Source organism: Zosterops lateralis, assembly GCF_965231275.1.
Source record: "Zosterops lateralis genome assembly, chromosome: 1".
NCBI classification, from domain to species: domain Eukaryota; kingdom Metazoa; phylum Chordata; class Aves; order Passeriformes; family Zosteropidae; genus Zosterops; species Zosterops lateralis.
This window is the reverse complement of record NC_139762.1, coordinates 50,717,221-50,735,408: the sequence shown is the minus strand read 5'-3', so window position 1 is coordinate 50,735,408 and position 18,188 is coordinate 50,717,221. Positions and strand designations below refer to the sequence as shown.

Sequence of the window (18,188 nt, the reverse complement as noted above, 5' to 3'; positions counted from 1 at the left end):
CTAGTCATAAGTAAAATGCCAAGAAAATAAAATTTCAATTACCTGATCACTAACAAGGATGTGGATGCCTGTGGGACCCTGTCTGTAAACTTGGTTGATCTGATGCAAAGGAATATTAAATGCCAAAGCAAGCTTGCGTGTGACTTCTGAGGCTGCCATCTCCTCTAAGTAGATTGCATGATAAACTGCAAGGGAAAAGTCATTTACATAAGCATGGTACTAATGGATAACAATAACGATACGAAAAATGTCTGAATTTGTTTATACTCCAGGCTTTCAAAATTTTTAAAACCTAAACCTTTTAGTTTACTCTCTCCCTGTTCTCACTAAAAGCATGAAGTGCCCTAACTTTTCTTTCAGGGAAAAGTCATAAACACAACTCTGATGGGGAGAGGTTTATATTTGCTCTCAGACTGAAGGCAACTTCCACATTTTTTCCTGCACAAAAAGGTACAGTCATGTCAAACAGACTTAAAATGGATCTTTAGAGAGTCACCTAAAGATGGTTTTGAAAGCAATTTTGGGCAGTCCCAAAAGGATCAGGTAATACTTACATCCTGCTTAGGTGCCTATGCTGTTGCTTTAAATACAGATGTAGATTTTGTGTTTTTGGTAAATAAAGCCTTTTGCAACTGTCTGAATAAACTTTCTACAGATCATCTCAGAGCTGAATGCAGCACAGCAAACAGAAGAGTAAGACAAAGCAGCTGTTCAGTTTGAAGCTGCATTTACAGCTGTATTTAACAGTCCAAGTAACCCTTGGCAGCTCCAAGTTTGCATGTTCTGGCTGAAGATATCCTGAGTGAAAACATGTATTTGACAGCAGCAGTATTTTATTTGCAGATCCTCCTCCACCTCAATTCTTGCATGGAAAATCCACAAGCACTGTTGAAGTAGCCTGTACAGATTTCAGCTGGGGAGAGAGATCTCTCAAAGTCAAAAGCAAGAAAAGAGTAATTTCAAATAGCTCCATTCTCTGAATTGTAAGAGTGACATGAATTTACAAATAAACAGTTACATTTCCATCTGTGTTGAATCAAAACCTGTCAGGAAGATAATACTAAAATCAAGAGCCCATTCACTACTTGGATGTTTTTCCTGTCCAGACTCTAATGTTTTAGTTCAGTTGCACAGAAAATGACAGCAAAATCTAACAGAAAATGGGAAAGAACTGTTTCATTTGCATGCAGCTTTTACATGCACCTACATTTTTATGGTTGATACCCTGTCTGTAACAACATGCACAGCTGACTCCACAGGTCCTTCATTCAGGACCATATAATTACAGTTAGTTTTATCAATGGACTGAAAACGCTCAATGGTTTGACCTTGAGAGGTTTCAGGTGTGCTGTTGAGGCAGCAGTGTGGCTCTGACAACTTCCCCTGGTTGCTTTGTACACCAGGCAGGCCGGCCCAGCAATTCAGGCTCTTCCCTTTCCCACCCCCCTGGTGCACTGCAGTGAGCCCTGCCCGGGCCGTACCGTATATTGCACCGTTGCTGTCGCTGCTGCCCGTGTCCTGGCATTCCAGTTGTAGGCTCCGTAGGGGCTCCTGGCACACGTAGATTGTTAAACGGGGCCTCACGGACCTGCAAGTCAAGGAAATCACACGTCACACAAACGGCTTCGTGCCCTGCAAATACAGCAGCTGATGTGCCACAGCTGTGGGTTTGTTATGCTAACTTGATATGTTTTTTTATCACTGAGCCCAAAAAGTTAAATTAATCTCTAAGTAAGTGGTCTCTCAGATGCTGCTGAATTTAAACAACATTTCAATCCATTCAGAGCTCCTACAGATGCTGCTTGTTGGACTCCTGTAACAGGACTACTGAGTAACAACACCAGTTCCTCCATGAGAGCCAAACACCCATTTCAGACAGAATCAGACATCCCCAGGGATGCTGCCTGTGTTAGCACTAAATACCTGTAACCTCAAAAGGCCTCAGGTTGTTCTTAGCTCCTCAAATGACCAGTATTTTGTCTTGGCAATGAATCCATCCATATCCAAGAAACTGGCAGGGCCCAACTGCACTGGTGCAGCCTTACAGCCCACCTGCACCTCACCTGGGCCTGCCCTGGAGCTGTGACAGGAGAGTTTTAAACGTACTGCTGCCAGCTCCCGAGGCAATCACACAGGCACCAAGGCCCATCCTGACACTTAACTTCCCAAATCTCCCAGCTCTAGAATCCCCCACCTAAACCCACTCAGTCTCACAGTCAGCACATCACCTGGATTTCAGTGCATTATACAGCCGAATTCCATCGGCTGGACCACAGATTTGTACCAGATCTTCTCTTGTCAGCTTTAATAAATCAGCACCTGGACAAACACATGAGGATTTAATGATGATTACTGCAGCACATCAGTTCTTTCTACAATAAATTGTACGTTCACTTAAACCAAGAGTAACAAACTTCATGCTAAAAACAGAATTTGGGACACAGGAATAAGTAAAATTCAGACCAGGCTCTAGTGAGTGCTAAATAAATCAACCTGTTTTCCAAAGGTGCTGAGTTACAGTTGATGGTGTTTGCAGCTTTGAAACAGTACGAGCCTGCAAGGCACTCAATTTCTGTGGAGAGAGATGACTGTTGTAGAGACCAACAGTGATTTCTGCTGGCACCCAGGGTAGTGTATATGCACTACCACATATGCAAAATCCAGAGCAAAAATATTCCATGGTTTGTAATACTGTGAATTACCCCAGACATTCAACTACCCAACCATCACTTCCTCTGTGCACTTGAGTTACAACAATGCACTCAGGTACAGGAGGTGCTGCTGAAGCAAACAATGGGAGGACAGATTCTTCTGAGAAGCAGCATGAGTGTCAGCAAAGAAAACAACACTCTGAAATATCAGTCACTGTAAGAGAGGAGTGGGGAAAACGGAAAAAATAGTCTTTATGCATAAAAATATTCCACAGACTATCCAGGAATGCACAAATAAAAGCCAGCAAAAATGACTGATCACGGCCCTTAAATACTTTAGTAAAAAAAACCCCCATACTTGAGGTAGAATAATAAAAGTCACTATACCACACTTCTTGCTTCAAAATAATGCCAGGCAGCTTAGACTTAACTTTTATAAAGATAATAATGAAAAAGAAGGAAAGTTTTCCAAGAGACTTTGTCAGAAATTTGGTACTGAAGTTTACTGAGAAAGCTCAGCAACCCTCATAACAAGAAGCACAGGTCAAAAACTAACCAGCAGCAGAAGAAAAACCTTCCCAGGGAAGAAGCCTGGTACAAAGGGAATCCTGACAGAAGCATGAGCTAAGGCAAGAGGCAGAGAGCCTCTTGTCATTAATAACACTGTCCTCATCAAGTGCCACCAAAGAAAAAGGAGTTTACTTATGGTGAGTACTGTGTCATGCCACTCTTTGCACAATTCCACAGAAGACTGAAGGAGCAAACAGCAAAACACAGCCTGTTGCCATGTCTTGTGTTCAGACATACAGTGGGAACTGCACTGCCCTTTAACCAGCAAATTAGTAAATAAATATGCACAAATATATATGCCATCATGTTCTTAGAGAACTCTTTTGCCACACAGAACCTGCTCAGTAACACAAAGAAAGAAAAAAGTAAGATATAGATACCTGAGAAATTTGAAAAAAGCCTTGTATAGGCAGAGAATCTATTCTTGAGCAACCATTGCTGAGTTTCCTGGATTGTGGCTGAAGGATGAAGCTGCTGTAAGAAATGAGATTGGTATGAGAATTTAGATACTAAAAAACCCAAACAAAATCCAAGCAATTAAAAAAAAAATCTCCCTCAGTTCAACCCTTTCTTACAACCTATAAATATCAACTGTAAATCAAGCATTCAGCTATACAAATACACTTATGATCAATATCAGAAAGGAAACACTCACATCTCCTGACCCTTGAGAGGTTCCATCTCCTTGATGATTTGGGGAGGAAGAATTGCTACAGATAAAAAACAAAACCAAGTATTACTAGAATTCTATAAACCAAAATATTTAAGCACTGTTGAAAATTAACTTGAAATTTCCAAAACAATATGACAGTTGAAAGAATTAAAAGATTGCTACTTGGTAAACTTATGAAAAAGACCATTCCACAGTGTATGGACCAGACCACATCACTGTCAATAATTTCTGGATGAAGGGCAGGTTTGGTTACAGTAGTTTAATTAACATATCAACTGAAATGTTTTCACCAATGCAATTTTCATTGAAAAGCTTTTGAAGATATTTGTTGGGGCTTTTTCTAGCAAATTATACTAACCGTGTATGATGGGCTGTTCTTACTGAAGAAAGCTAAAAATAGTTTCCATAGACAAGGACTAAATTACAATAGTAAAAAGGTGAAGTATTTGCTATATGACAAAGTACAAGAAGTTGTCTTTAAAAATATATAGTAAGAAAGAAAGATGATGAGGCAATAGTAATTATCTTATAACTGAACCATGTGATACAAATGTCATAAAATGAATATATAGCTCAAATCAATCTCCCTATTCCCCAGTGGAAAGAGAACACAGTTGAATTTACTCAGTAAACATTTTGAATAAGCCTGATTAAATATTGCATTTAATGTGGATACAGAATAGAAACCTACCTGTCTGGGACACTGTAGGTGTTATGCTGAGCAGAGGTGAAAGTTGGAGCAGGAGTAGGACTGTTGTTTACAAATGTTGTAGGAGTATCAGGCCACGGTGAGCACTGAAGATAAAGAATTCAAATTTAGGTTTCTCTTGACAATATTTTTTTTAATCTGATGCACACTTCTGTCATTTAAAGCCAAGGGTTTATCCACAGAATATTCTGATTTGCATTTCCAAATAAAGACTCCCTCTATCCCACATATTACATGCAGATATTCCAGGTAACAATAAGCTCTGTTTTATCTTGAAGATAAGACTTATGAAGACTTCTTTTTATACTGTCTTCTCTTAAAAAAAAAAAATGAAGGTATTATTGGTGAAAGTGACAAAAGACCTGTACAGATCATTCAGTTTAAACCAAAACCAACCAACCCCCAGCCATCTGCTGAAAAAACCCATCTTTTATCCTGCACAGGATGAAAGGGCTGTTTAAACTGCAAGGATAATAACGTGACAAAAAGTGTTCTGTAATAGTAAGTAAAGCTATGAAGCTAGACTGCACCTTGTGGATAAATTTAATATCTCTGCCCTGAGAGCAGTCAAATAAAACAGAATTTTCAGTGGAAATCTGGTGAATTCAAAATTTTTAATAATTTACTGCAGGACTAAAATTATGCTTACTTACACGGACTGTTTTTTCTGAACTGCTTGGTAAACTGGAATTTTTTAAACAAGCTTAAGTCATCACAAGTATATGATAAGCCAGCTGTCCAATTTGTCAGCCTTTTTTGGGGTATTTTTTTTAAAACTATCATGATAAAGCTTTTCGAAACAAGGCTACCTTTTAGTGCTTCCAACAGTACTAAAAATCCAGTATTTAAAAAAAAACCAACAAAACAAAAACCAAATGAGTTTTGATATGCTCAAAGACATCATTAAAACAAGCAACCAGTCCAAGATCAGGTAAGCTAAGACCATGCCCCCTAAGACTGTTAACAAAGATTTCTGATAAACTTATCATGTACCAGCTAAATACCTTCTAAGAAATTTCCAGATTTATATCACAGCCTTGTAGAACAGGCTGGAGGGGAACAACTATGACTTAAAACCAATGGAAACTTGTTTCAACAATTCTGTGTTGAAAAATCCTTCATCTGTCTGGGGGAAACAGTAAATAAGGGCAACACCAGCTGCCACCTTCTGTAAGAGAGTTAGCAACATTTCTGTTCTGTACCCCAGTCTTCATTTATCAGCATAAGATGGCAAGATCCCCAGCATGGCACGTGGAATTAAAATAAATTTGTCTTGCATGCAAAGAGCTTAAAAATGTGGAACTTACTTTATCTGTCTGAGATTTGACTCAAACCAGCATTTTTGTTAGTCACAAGTGTCACCAGTCTTTGCCACCCTTTGGGCTACAAACACTGCCCCACACAGAGCATGCTCCTCTATGACCTGGTAGGGTGACACATTCCTCCTCCAAATCTCTATATTCCCACCCATTGTCTCTCTTTTTAAACTCGTTTAATGTTAGCCTCAAAGATGTTACATCAGGTAGTTACAAGTAGCCTTTGTTCCCTAAATATGTGACCCAAAGCTGTAATTTTAAAATAAAAGCTCGACATAGTAACATTAACTTTGTTCCTCTGAAATACTTTGAAAGTGTAATTAAAATTCTTTAGTTTTGTGACATTCTCATTTTAAATTTTAATCCAAGATGTTTATGTGGACACATAGATGCAAATTTCACATCCTTGGCCACCATTCCCACGCAAGATTCTAGCCACCATATATTTAAATTCAAGGGCAGAGAAGAATGCACTGGTGCCAGAAAACACCTTTTGAGCCATTCCCAAGGTCAGTGCTGCAGTCAGTGTTTCTCTCCTCCAAACCCAGCTGAAGTTCTTCACAATGAAACTCTGGGTTTAAAACCAGGAAGAAGCACATTTGAAGTATTCAGAAAAATAAAATCCCAACCCAAAGCAAGGAGCCTTTCTTCTCCCATAAACACGCTTTCCTGCCTTGTCTCGTATTCCAACAAAAACACCACAACTATCCACTGAGACTCAATAGGCTGGTTAGAAATAAACAATGAACAGTAAGTGTAATCCTACTGCAACACATCTACTACCTCTGCTCTCCTTGGTTCTGTCTTACAGGCTGAGGAGGGAAAAAGAAGTATTTGAGCACCGAGACATTTAATTCTGAAAGGTTCAGGAACAAGAAAGTCTTCCAGCAATTAACCTGAGCTGATTATGCTTTTGGAATCACTCTCTGCACAAACGTCCTGCACTTCATGAACTGGATTAAGCAAATGCCTGGCCACCAAATCCATTAACACTACAAAGACTAAGCAAGGATGTGTTTTCTAATATCCTGCATGATGATTCTGGATTGAGGGAGGTGAGGGGTGCAAGGGGAATGGATCCTAAAAAAGCACCTGCCACTGTCACTGTTAGGGACAGAACACTGGACTTCATCCTTGTGGACTCATCTATCAGGATATTTCTGATATTCCTAAGTCAGAACTGACTTAACCAAGGACATTCAGGAAGCTAATGATACTAATACAGAAGTACCTGACTAGTAGACACAAACTTAGGAGAAAATGTCACCCTGTCACAAGGAAGCATTCATCTCTGTAAAAAGCCATCACAGAATAGAAAGAAGATGGGCATTATATCTTTACCTGTAATAAACAATTAATATATACTGATGAATTTACCAAGATGGTGTTTTTGATGTCTCAAGACTACATGCCCCCCATTACTAGCACACTGATACAATACTACTGATACTACTATACTCCAGAAATGATGTCTTATTTCCAAATGTGGATTAATTCAGAAGGAGAAAACTATTTAACTATTTTGGTTTCAGATGTTTAACAGCCTTCTGTAAAGGCCATGAATGAAGTTTTACTGAGTTAAAAAGAAATACAGGTGACCTTTCTAAGTATGACTTAATCAGCTTTAGGATATATAGCATTTAAACTCAGGACATTCCTAACTGCAGAGGAATTGCAAAATCTCCAGTTATTCTAAACCATGGTTTAATGTAATATCCCTTCCTACCCCTAATATACTGGAATCTGCCCAAATTCATGCCTTACAAGAGAGTAAAGCTAAACCTTGGCAAAGAACTCCATATTATATTCAAAGACCAAATAAACATGAAAGCAAAATACAAAAGCAAAATAGAGCAAATTTAATTTATTCTCCAATTTAGACTTGATGTATTGGACACACAGAACCTCCTTAGAGAATAAAGCATCAATTTTCTTATGCATGGTATGGAGCTTTTTCAATCTTTCATATCTACACCTTAACATTCCAATTTATTTCAGGGTCTATACCTGTAAGTTTTTTAACTTCCATGTGCTCTATAATCAGCTCTATCTGCAAAAAATGACCATGTGACCAAGTTTAATCAATTTGTAGTTTATAGATTCTAGCTTGTGACATATAAAACACATTACTATAAAAAAAATCAACCAAAATACCACAGACAGAAAAGAAGTGCAAAGGCCCAACTACCAGAACAAATTTTCCTGCTTTTAAAAACTCAAAGCAGGGGAAAGAAACTGGTGGGGTTTTTTTCCCTTTTTCATTAGATAAGAAGTAATTTTTATATACAAAGGGAAAGGAAAACAAAGTGCCTCCTTCATAAAGTGGCCCTGAATGAAGGTCACATGTATGTAAACATCCACTCTGAGGTCCAGAAGGCAAGGTTAAACTTGTAGCCTTTTATATCTACAGAAAAAGTTAATGCACCGCAGTGTGAGGAATCTAACGAGCAGTTTAACTGTGTCCTGTCAGGACAATATAAACACTGCAGAAACTGCAGTGAATGCACTCAATTTTGATACATCAGGTGAATTCGGAGAAGTAATGGAAAAGCTTATGGCATTCTTATGAAAATAAGTGATAAAGGAAAGATGAGTGATGGTATTTAGAAAAAAAAAAAAAAAAACCTTCTTTGAAAGGCCAGAAGAGCAGAGCAGAACTACCATTCAGAAAGGAAGCTTCACCAAATTCCTTACACTGTGTTAGAAAGCCATATGAATTAAATTGAAAAGAAAACAGATTAAGTGTTTTCTGAAGGTAGCATTGTAAGAAACCAATCTGTCTAAATCCAGTTGTGACTAAGCTGGAAATGATCACATAGGAGAAAAAAAAGGACAAAAAATTGTAATATCTAACCAATAGAACAGCAGAATCTTGGAGGAACAGCAGAATCTCAACGTACAAAATGAGATGCAAAAGGCAAATAATGAAAGGTTAGGTTAGGTGTAGCAGGAAGATAAGAATTCACTGCTTTAAATATGAAGAGAATTATAGACTGGATCAATGTTAATTTCTGGAACTCAAGAAAAGGTAACAGAGTACTATTTCTGGGCAAATAGTAAGCAGCACTGACTAATAAACTTGTCTAAGGATACTTCACTGAATCTAGTAAAAATACATTCCAAACAATTTTGGTTTGTTTTTGTTTTTTGTTTTTTTCTGTAATAAAGCTACAGTTGCCACAGGACATGTGAAATAAAGAGCTCCACCATGCAGGAACACATAACATGTGAAAGAGTGTCCATCTCACACTTCAACACAGGGAAACAGGTCTTCACTTGTTGTGTCTCAGCACGTTTGTGACAAGAGTACTGCACATGTGGAACACTTGATCTGCACGTCTGAGGGAAGTCTGGAAACAGCCAAAGCTTCTGATGGCCACGTTTGGGAAGACAGATTTGCAAGGACAGAACTGCTTTAAGTAGAAATATTTATCATCCCTGTCCATATTTACAGGGCCCACAAAAATGAGCCTGTCAGGTGACAAGAGAAAAAGGTCAATGAATTAGCCTTCAAGATGTACATTAGATACTCCTTTTCTACATCAAGCAAACAAGTTCTACATTCAATTTCTATAGCTAAAACCAGTACTGAGTGCATAACAATAACAAAGGCTTTACTACAAATACGGAGAAAACAATGTTTCTTGGTATTTTTTATGGGCTCAGTGATTTCTAATAATTTTGCTAATGATAAAAATCATTGTAATGATGGAAATACCATGTGTTGAAATCTGCAAACAATACCAAGTTAGCAAGGCTGAAAAGATTCTATCCAGTATGAATAAAATTCAAAATGGTCTCAACAAACTGACCAAGTTCTCTCAAGACAGCATTTTATTACAGGCAAATAGGAATAGTGAGCTGCATGATTAAGAGAACTGGAAAGCTGTACATAGCTGCTACTCAAAACAAGCTCTGGATCATTATCCTTTGTGTGCCTTCAGTACTCTGAAGTCCAGTACTGTGCTAAGCTCTTCTTCACTACAATTAAGGCAATGTAGAATTAAGGAAATTCATAGAAGCTTAGTATTCCAAGAGATTATTAAGGAAAGGTTAGACAACTTCTAAGTATGATTTAGCTAGTTTGCCCTACTCTGGACAGTGGATTTGTCTTATCTGTTTAAAAATGCCTTTCTCTATTATTCTTCCTGTATGCAACAATCATTTCATGAAACACTTCCAACAGCAAGAGAAGAGCAAAACACAGAAACCCCTCCAAGGACAAGCTTTAAAAGATGCTTTCTAAGCAGAAATGATAAAAGTCTTGTTTTCTCCTGCCTCTCCCCCAGGGCCAGCTGGAACAAGTAAAAGAATGCACTGCCACAGAATGATAAAGGTGCACCTTAAAAGAAACAAAACCAAAAAAGAGCAAACCCCCAAAAACCAACAGCCAAGAACAGTAGAAGATAAATTCAGACAGCTCAGTGCATACAACAGTTTTGGGTGCACGAAACAAAAATCCAAATATCCTCCAAAGAACCCATCTGACTAATATTGCTTGTTCCTTCCCACCCAGTTACACGGATTATAAACAAGAGGCATACACTGAAGTATTTTATAACCTAAATATAAAACCTTATACATCACTTTCACAGATCATAAATACAAACCAAATCATGCCTGAGGGACAGGAATAAGACAGGAATTGCTGGGAAAGAGCTTCAGCACAGTATGCTGTTCAAAGAACAGTCAAATAATGGCCTTCCACAGTCATGTTATTAATTGACATTTAAACTTGCCAAATGAAAGATGTGGAATTGTTCCTCCTTGAGGAACAGCATTTAAGAAATCTAAAATGCTAACCCTTGGCAGGATGACTGCACAGGGCATATGCCAGGGAGGGCACAGGATGTATGTCAGATTCCCTCTGAGGTGCACAGACAGGATCAACATAACACACACCACGAAGATGAGCTGACTCTTCTGAACTGCATTAAACCTGCTTGGAGCACAGCATGTAGATGGCTCAAGGAAAAATCACTAACAACTATCTGCAACACAACATGGCTTTTTAAAAATACCAATGTACATGGAAACTTCTACTGAATATAAGTACAAATAGGAACAAACTGCTAAATTTCACTGTTCTTACTTCCACTAATTACACATGTATAGCAAAACAAAATGCTATTTTCATTCAAAGTCATACAAACTGAAAGCTCTTGACTCAAGTTACACAGTCCCTCTGCAACAGTTTAAGTGTTAGATTTAGGAAGGATTCCTTTGCTGAAAACAAACATGGAGTAATTGGGATACACAGAAGTGAATGAAATTAAGGCACAGTGATCAAAGTATTTTTACTTTATATAATGGAAATTTCTCCTATATCTAACACTGGACAAGGTATCTTGCATAATCAAAAGGTAAGCAGAAGTCCCTTACACTGCCTCGCTTTGCCAGAGAATCACCGTAGTCTGCTGGCAAAGTCCGCTTGCTGGACTTTTTCTGCTCATGTTCAACTGCATCTTCAATTATAGGCTCAAGCCTCATCTGGACAAACACCAAAGATGTGGATCAATTTCTTTTCATTATACAGTGAGGAAAGATCTAAAAGCCTTTTAAAAACTTCTGAATTATTTAGAAAAATGCATAGAACTCACTGATGTTTAAATAAAAAACTTAATGAGGCTCTGGCCCTAAATTCAGTAATCTCTGAAAAATAGACTTTGAAGCTCAAATTTGGTAAATAAACTATAAGAGTCCCCCCTCATTTTTTTTGGTTTTTATTTTTTGCTTTTCAGCTGCAAGATTTTGAAATCTGTATCAAAAGTCTTGCTCAAGGGTTCAGTCAGTGTTCAATCCAAAGGGTGTTTTAATAAAGCATCTATTGAATACCTAAATCCGAGTTTACTAAACAAAACCTTAAAATTGAATATTTCTGATTGCTGGACAAGTTTTTCAAATAAAATGTTTATCTCTATACAGAACTAATTCTTCCCCAACCCTTCCAAGACTGCAGCTAAGTAATGTGCTGTATCTCTCTGTACATTCTCCTCAGTCAGCAGATGCAATTTTATTTTGTTACCTCTGTAAGAACTGTGGTGTCATATGAAGGCTGATACTTCTCTTTTTCATGTGCAGTTCGCTTTTCCATCTTTTCTCTGTCTGTTTTCTGTTTTCTGTCTGCTCCTTTGGGCTAAAAATGAACAGTTATGTGAACATGAACACAAGTGGAAAATGGTTTTATAACTGAATTCTGATCTCAGACATGAACCATTACAAGCAGTAATATAACAACTTCCCATATCTTTATTGAAACTTAGAGATTTAAGGATCTGTTTTCTAATATTACCTTAAAAACTTTGATTTGACAACTGGCTGAATGCAGATGATCTGTATATTCTCCATTTTCAGTCTGTTTAAAGGTGTCAACCTGAATCCTAAAAGGAACTCCTTTCTCTCCTCCATGTTTACGAGGGGTAAATTCAGTGCTGATACAATGTACCTGGAATAAAAACAATCACCAAACAAAAAAGACCCTCAGAAGCATTTCAGGCATGAACTTTATTACATGTTACCTACATTACATTAAGAGTTTCTTGTAAAGAATATAGCAAAGCTATAAAAGGTCACTGACTGGAAGAGTTTTTCACCTCATGCATCCTCATCTTGGATTATTTTCAAATATGTCCAACTCCTTTAAAAGTCCACAGACCTTTTAATCAGTGTGCAATTGCTTCAGCTGCTATATCAGATGAACACTGTTTATAAGCTATAAAGTCCCCTTAAGGGTATCTAAGGAGAAAATCAGTTCAAGAGAAGGAATTGTGAACCATCTCACTGGACAGTGCTGCCAGGTTTTTTTTTGCTTCCTTATGGAATTTCAAGTGAGCCTTTAGAACGACTGAACTATATTGGGATAGTATCAGTTCCATTTTCAGTCTGTTACCATTTCTTCTAAGGAAATGCATAAACAAAACTATTCTGTAACATATCTCCCAGTTCTTCAAGATGACTACATTTTAGCAATTATGTAACTCTTACTAGGAAAAATATCTTTTATTGTACGAGATCAAAGTTAATTTACTGACAATATAGAATTGAACCTATTTTGACAGCCAGAATAAGAAACGTTGCTACCTGAGACTTTACAGCTATACTTTATTAAAAAATCAGATCTGAGACAAAAGTAAGCAATGTGAATATGAACTTTCCATCTAAATAATTTCCAAAGAAAGCACACTCAATTCCCCTGAATATCAAATACACAAATGATAGAATTCCTACAAGAAAGCCTACTGACAAAGTAAGAAACATCTTTGATTTAAAACCCTTTTCTTGAAGGACAATACTTTAAATTTTGAATCCTTAAGCCAAGCTTCTGCTGAAAGTAGTAGTAAGAGTTACTGAGAGCAATGTAAACTAATTTTTATACTTCATACAACTAAATATTTTAACTACAACAGCTTTCTTCAAAGAGCCTTTTGAAAGGTTTTTATTTAAATTTTTCTATAAACCCAAATTAAACAGAAAAACCTTACTAGGGACTCTACTGGACCTATGAACCCATGTTTTTTCACCAAGATGGTATTTAATGGCCATCCCACAAATAATAAACCAAGAAGCTTTGTATTTCATGTATACTGCTGTTTGTGACCTGAAAGGCAAACACAGACATCCAGTCAAATAAAGTTTCAAACCTGAATAAAAGCAGATGTACATTTTGTTGGATCCCATAAAAATTCAACTGCGTTGAGCTGGCTTGGATTTGTCTTGATATCAATGACTCCAACAGACATTGGAATATCTATTAAAATAAGCAGCATGTATTTCAGAACAATCATACAGCAAGCAAACATGATAGATAAATAAATCGTAATATATCATCAGCATACACAAGGTAGGATGGAAAAATGTGGGCTTTGATGGCTTGACCAGTTTCTTAGGACTGATACAAAGAGTCTCAGTAGATTCAACATACAAAGTGCTCAAGGTTTTGGGTGCTTTTTCATTCTCCCCCCCTGCTGCCACTCCTGAGGTTATGGACTAAACAATCACATTACGCAAAGTACAGAAACCATGTTGGCACCATTTTCACAATCTAACAGAGAGTTACTTCTGTCTGTGGTCTCCTAATCACTGCAACAATCTAACAGAGAATTACTTCTGTCTGTGGTCTCCTAATCACTGCAACACTTAGCAACCAAAATTAGAAATATTATTAAATGCATATGGCTGCAGAGTTGCTATCTTACTTTTATAGCACTTAGAAGTTTGAAGAGAATGTGAAAGTGGTAAGAACATTTATATTCAAAACACACACTATGACAAAACAGCATCCAGAGATCTGGTCTGTCCTTTTTCATCAGCCTCAGCATAAATGTGAACGTGATAAATTTAATTTTGGAAATCGAATTTCATACAGTGGCAACAAACAGAAACAATTATACCTAAGTCGAGCAGTCTGTCCCCAGGGCGGTTCCACTTCCAACCCTCCAGCTGCTGGTGCTCAGTGTACTGCAGCCTTCTGTCATGGAACACAACTCTTATAATGCTCTAACAAAGGACAAAACAAGCCTGTGATGAGCCACAGAGTCACTACACGTTTAGAAACAGCCTAAAGATAAAGTACTAAAACTTCCCAAAATAGCCACAGTGCCAATAAATACACATTTACGGCAAAAATTTGGCAAGCATCAGTATCTCAAAATATTCCAGAACACAGAAATAGAACTGAGCAGCAGGAGATACATGAAAATGTGATAAAAATGCAAGGGAGAGATACATCTGATTGGATACTCTAAAGGTCATTATGAATTACATACAGTGAACTAAGCAACACTGGCAGTACAGTATCAACACTGTGTAGGCAACACCAAATTATTTTAGAAAGCAAACACCAAAGATGTAATTTATTATGAAAAGTGGTGAATATTACTTGATCATTCTTTCACTGGGAATTCAGTGAACTTTTTTTGTAGGACATTTTAAGAAATAAAAGAAGAAATTCTCTTTGTTGTACTTATAAGATATTTACAATTGATCTATGATTTCACTTAATAGAATTTAAAAGTTCCAAACTTTCCCAACTACTCTAGATGAAATATTCATCCAGAACAACTATAACACGACTAACTTTATTCAGCTAGAACAAATTATCTAACAATACATATTTTTGTGGGCAGTTTTGGTACTGCTAAATGAATGCACATATAAAGCAATTTTGTTACAAAGAGGGTGGAAAAATACTGTACACATTGATTGTTACCCAACAAATAGAATGTAGACAGATTTGCATTTTTTTTTCCATTTTTCTACAGTCTTCCTTGTATTAGCAGCAGCTAAAAGTGTCCACAAAACCCAAGAACTTTTAAACAGAGTGCCTCTTCAAGATGGATTTCACTTCCTTGGGTTTAGTTCAAAGATAATAGCAAGTAAATGTGTGTGTGTGTGTGTGTGTGTGCATGAACAAACACAAACACACAAAGGCACCACTCCTTCTGCACTGCAAACTGGCCTGTTTAGAACTCAGAAATATCTGCCACTCTCACCTAACTGAAATGATTTCTTTGGTAAAATACTGTGAGATTCCAATATTTCATTGTCCAAAATGGAAAATTCACTGATGCAGCATTACAATACCTTCCTATGGGAAAACTGACTTCTCTAAACTTTTACACTGCTTTTCCCTATTGCACCTACCAAATGACTCATCACCCACATATAAACCTAGAAAATTATGGGAGAGACATCCCAAGGCTACAAGGAAATAGCACCTAAAGGGGCACAATAGTCCACATGCTTATTACAGCAAGTTACCATGCTAGGTTGTAAAAAGTTTAATTACAGAACCCTCAAACCCCACTTTTATGCTTCTGCCTTTATGCTTGTGAAATGATCTCTGAACAAGCATCCCACAGACAAATAAGAATAAGGCCTAGGACTATACAGTATAAGCAAGCCAAAGTTCACAAATTACACAGCCCTAAGCTAGCAGGTAAAGATTCAGCCTTCCACAGGCACACTGTTCTGGTGCATTTATCAGCACCAGTTTCAAAGTGACTTTAACTGAAGTTTTTCCCCTCTTTCCCAATACCTGAGTAAGACTTTTTTTAGAATTCAATAAAATCAATAATCATCATGTGCTTAGAAGAAAAGTCCAAGCCCCTCCATCAGTTCTTTTAATCATCTGTACTCCAAACTGGGTAATTTTTCGGTTTGTCTCATTTTTGTGCTTCATACAGTACCTCAGATCCACACTTTCTAGGAACACTAAAGCACAAGGAGACAAATCTGGAACTGAGGAAAGGGGCTCAGCTGTGGAATAAACTGCTCAACAAGCAGCAAAATTAGAGATCCATTTTCCTATGGATGAACCTCCAATATCCCACTGCTGCAAAACCCTCAGGTTGGTTCCATGTGTTTTCTGTAACACTTGTTAAGAAACAGGTTCACAATACCTCCACTTCTAAGTGATCCTCCACCTCTCCTAATCATTTGAAATAAATAATGTGATGGCTCAGAAGACAGTGGATACAAAATCTACAGATACAGAAAACTACCTTAAGCTTTGCATAAATACTCAGGTCTTCGGTGCACACAAGTGTGCATTGGGTACTTATATCCACATGTTTTTATTTGTAAACATCACTGGTCCACATATTCTGACCAATAGCTAGTGACAGTAGAAAAAAAAAAATCCATAAAATATACAGTCTCTGGTTTGTTAGTAACATTATCTAGTGAACTTAAATTCACCTTCACCAGTTTTCCATTGATCTCTGGTATGTCTCCAGCTTTCCGATTATCGAGCATTCGGATCTCATAGGACTGACCTTTAAAGAGAAAAAAAATTGCATGGGTAAAAGGGTAAGAGCAAAAGGCTGTTTTGTGTTGAGTGCATTTAGATTAGCTTTTGGTTCACTACACGAGAATACCAGTACCTAAAACCTGAGTTTGAGAGATCCAGATAGCAACGTGCACTTCACAGCATGCAAATTAACAAAACAAAGTTACACATTTGCTCCCCTTAAAACTTGGAGATATTTTCAAAGTTTAATTATTTCATTTTGTGTCAAGTGCAAGTCCTTGCTTCTCTACTTTTTTTTTCCTAAAAAAACCCCAAAACATTTCAAGGCTGAATTCCTTTCTTTTTTAAAACTGCTGAATGGCAACATACTGAGAACCATTAACTGGTCTTCCAAAACAAACTCTTGCAGAGTTTTCATAGTCTTTCCAAAACATAAACACTGTTCTCCCACGTTTAATTTTGTCCCTACACCTGTTGCCTTTGTAGGATTTTTATGCTTTGCAGATTTCAGAAATACAGACCTTTAAAAGAGACTGTTACTGTTTATATCAACACTATGAGCAAACCTATCTTTCCACCGAATATGATAAACTGTTGTGTTTCAAGGGAAGCAAAGCTTGTACTAATTTAATTCCAAGAATTTTTTTCCTTCCAGAGCGAGCAGTACATATTCATTTGCAAAATCGTATTTCCCTAACTAAAACATAGGACAAAATTAATTTCAACATCTTTAATAAGATTAAATGCAGTAAAGTCATCACCTGCACTGTCCTTCAGGTTACCTTTATGGTCCAGTGTACAATACATTTAAGACATTCTGACTTGCCCTACAAGGCAATAACCCTGTGAATGAGCAAATGATTTCTTAATCTCCTTTCACTTATCACAGACTGATATTACTTCCAACTATGGACTGTTTCAGGGTTTTTGTTTTTTTTTTGTTTCAACACAACAAGCATATATTTATGTATGTACTCTACATATGTACAGGCTTTCTTTACCCAAGCAGCCTGTGAATATTGATACAGTGATTAATGATGCAAATCCATATGAAATATAGGTTCACCTAGTGCAGTTAAGTAAATAATATATAATTTCTCTTCTTATATATTTAACAGGAGGAAACTTTTCCTGTTAGTGTGATTTGTTCAACTACCCACGTTATTCTACTCACATAGCTATAACATAAAAGTTCAACTATCTTTAAAGTAAGCATTTTTTAGCTCTAGCAATGTTAATAATCTTTCTCAAGTATTTCTCTGTTCTCTCTCAACATTTTTAGGGGGGGTAGGGAGGTGGGTGAAGAAAAAAGTTCTGATTGTTTCTTCAAGAGGTGTGGCTAACCTTTCATAGGTACAGAATAGTATTAAGACAGTAGATTTGATAAAAGTAAAAATCAAAGAATACAAGACTTGAAAATGTAAAAACAGCTCTGGAAGTTTTCAAGACAGAGGAACAGATACATTCCATTTTGGAGTTTTGGACACGAAGCTGCTCTGAAAGTGTGAAAATACCACAG

General features: G+C 37.1%; 1 protein-coding gene across 6 annotated transcripts in view; it reads right to left on the bottom strand.

Annotated features, from left to right (window-relative positions):
- Positions 1-18,188, bottom strand: part of UBP1 (upstream binding protein 1) — a 52,343-nt gene that overhangs the window by 3,200 nt on the left and 30,955 nt on the right. For 3 of the 6 annotated variants that reach the window (XM_083862186.1, XM_083862190.1, XM_083862188.1), the window contains 12 exons: positions 16,618-16,694; positions 14,310-14,415; positions 13,560-13,666; positions 12,212-12,364; positions 11,945-12,055; positions 11,302-11,409; positions 4,586-4,689; positions 3,877-3,931; positions 3,602-3,695; positions 2,229-2,319; positions 1,482-1,588; positions 43-185 (listed from right to left, as the gene is read on the bottom strand). In XM_083862186.1, the coding sequence (XP_083718312.1) occupies positions 43-185; positions 1,482-1,588; positions 2,229-2,319; positions 3,602-3,695; positions 3,877-3,931; positions 4,586-4,689; positions 11,302-11,409; positions 11,945-12,055; positions 12,212-12,364; positions 13,560-13,666; positions 14,310-14,415; positions 16,618-16,694 (1,256 nt within the window). The remainder of the gene's footprint in view (positions 1-42; positions 186-1,481; positions 1,589-2,228; positions 2,320-3,601; positions 3,696-3,876; positions 3,932-4,585; positions 4,690-11,301; positions 11,410-11,944; positions 12,056-12,211; positions 12,365-13,559; positions 13,667-14,309; positions 14,416-16,617; positions 16,695-18,188) is intronic. The other 3 variants (XM_083862189.1, XM_083862191.1, XM_083862187.1) reach the window with 2 other exon arrangements.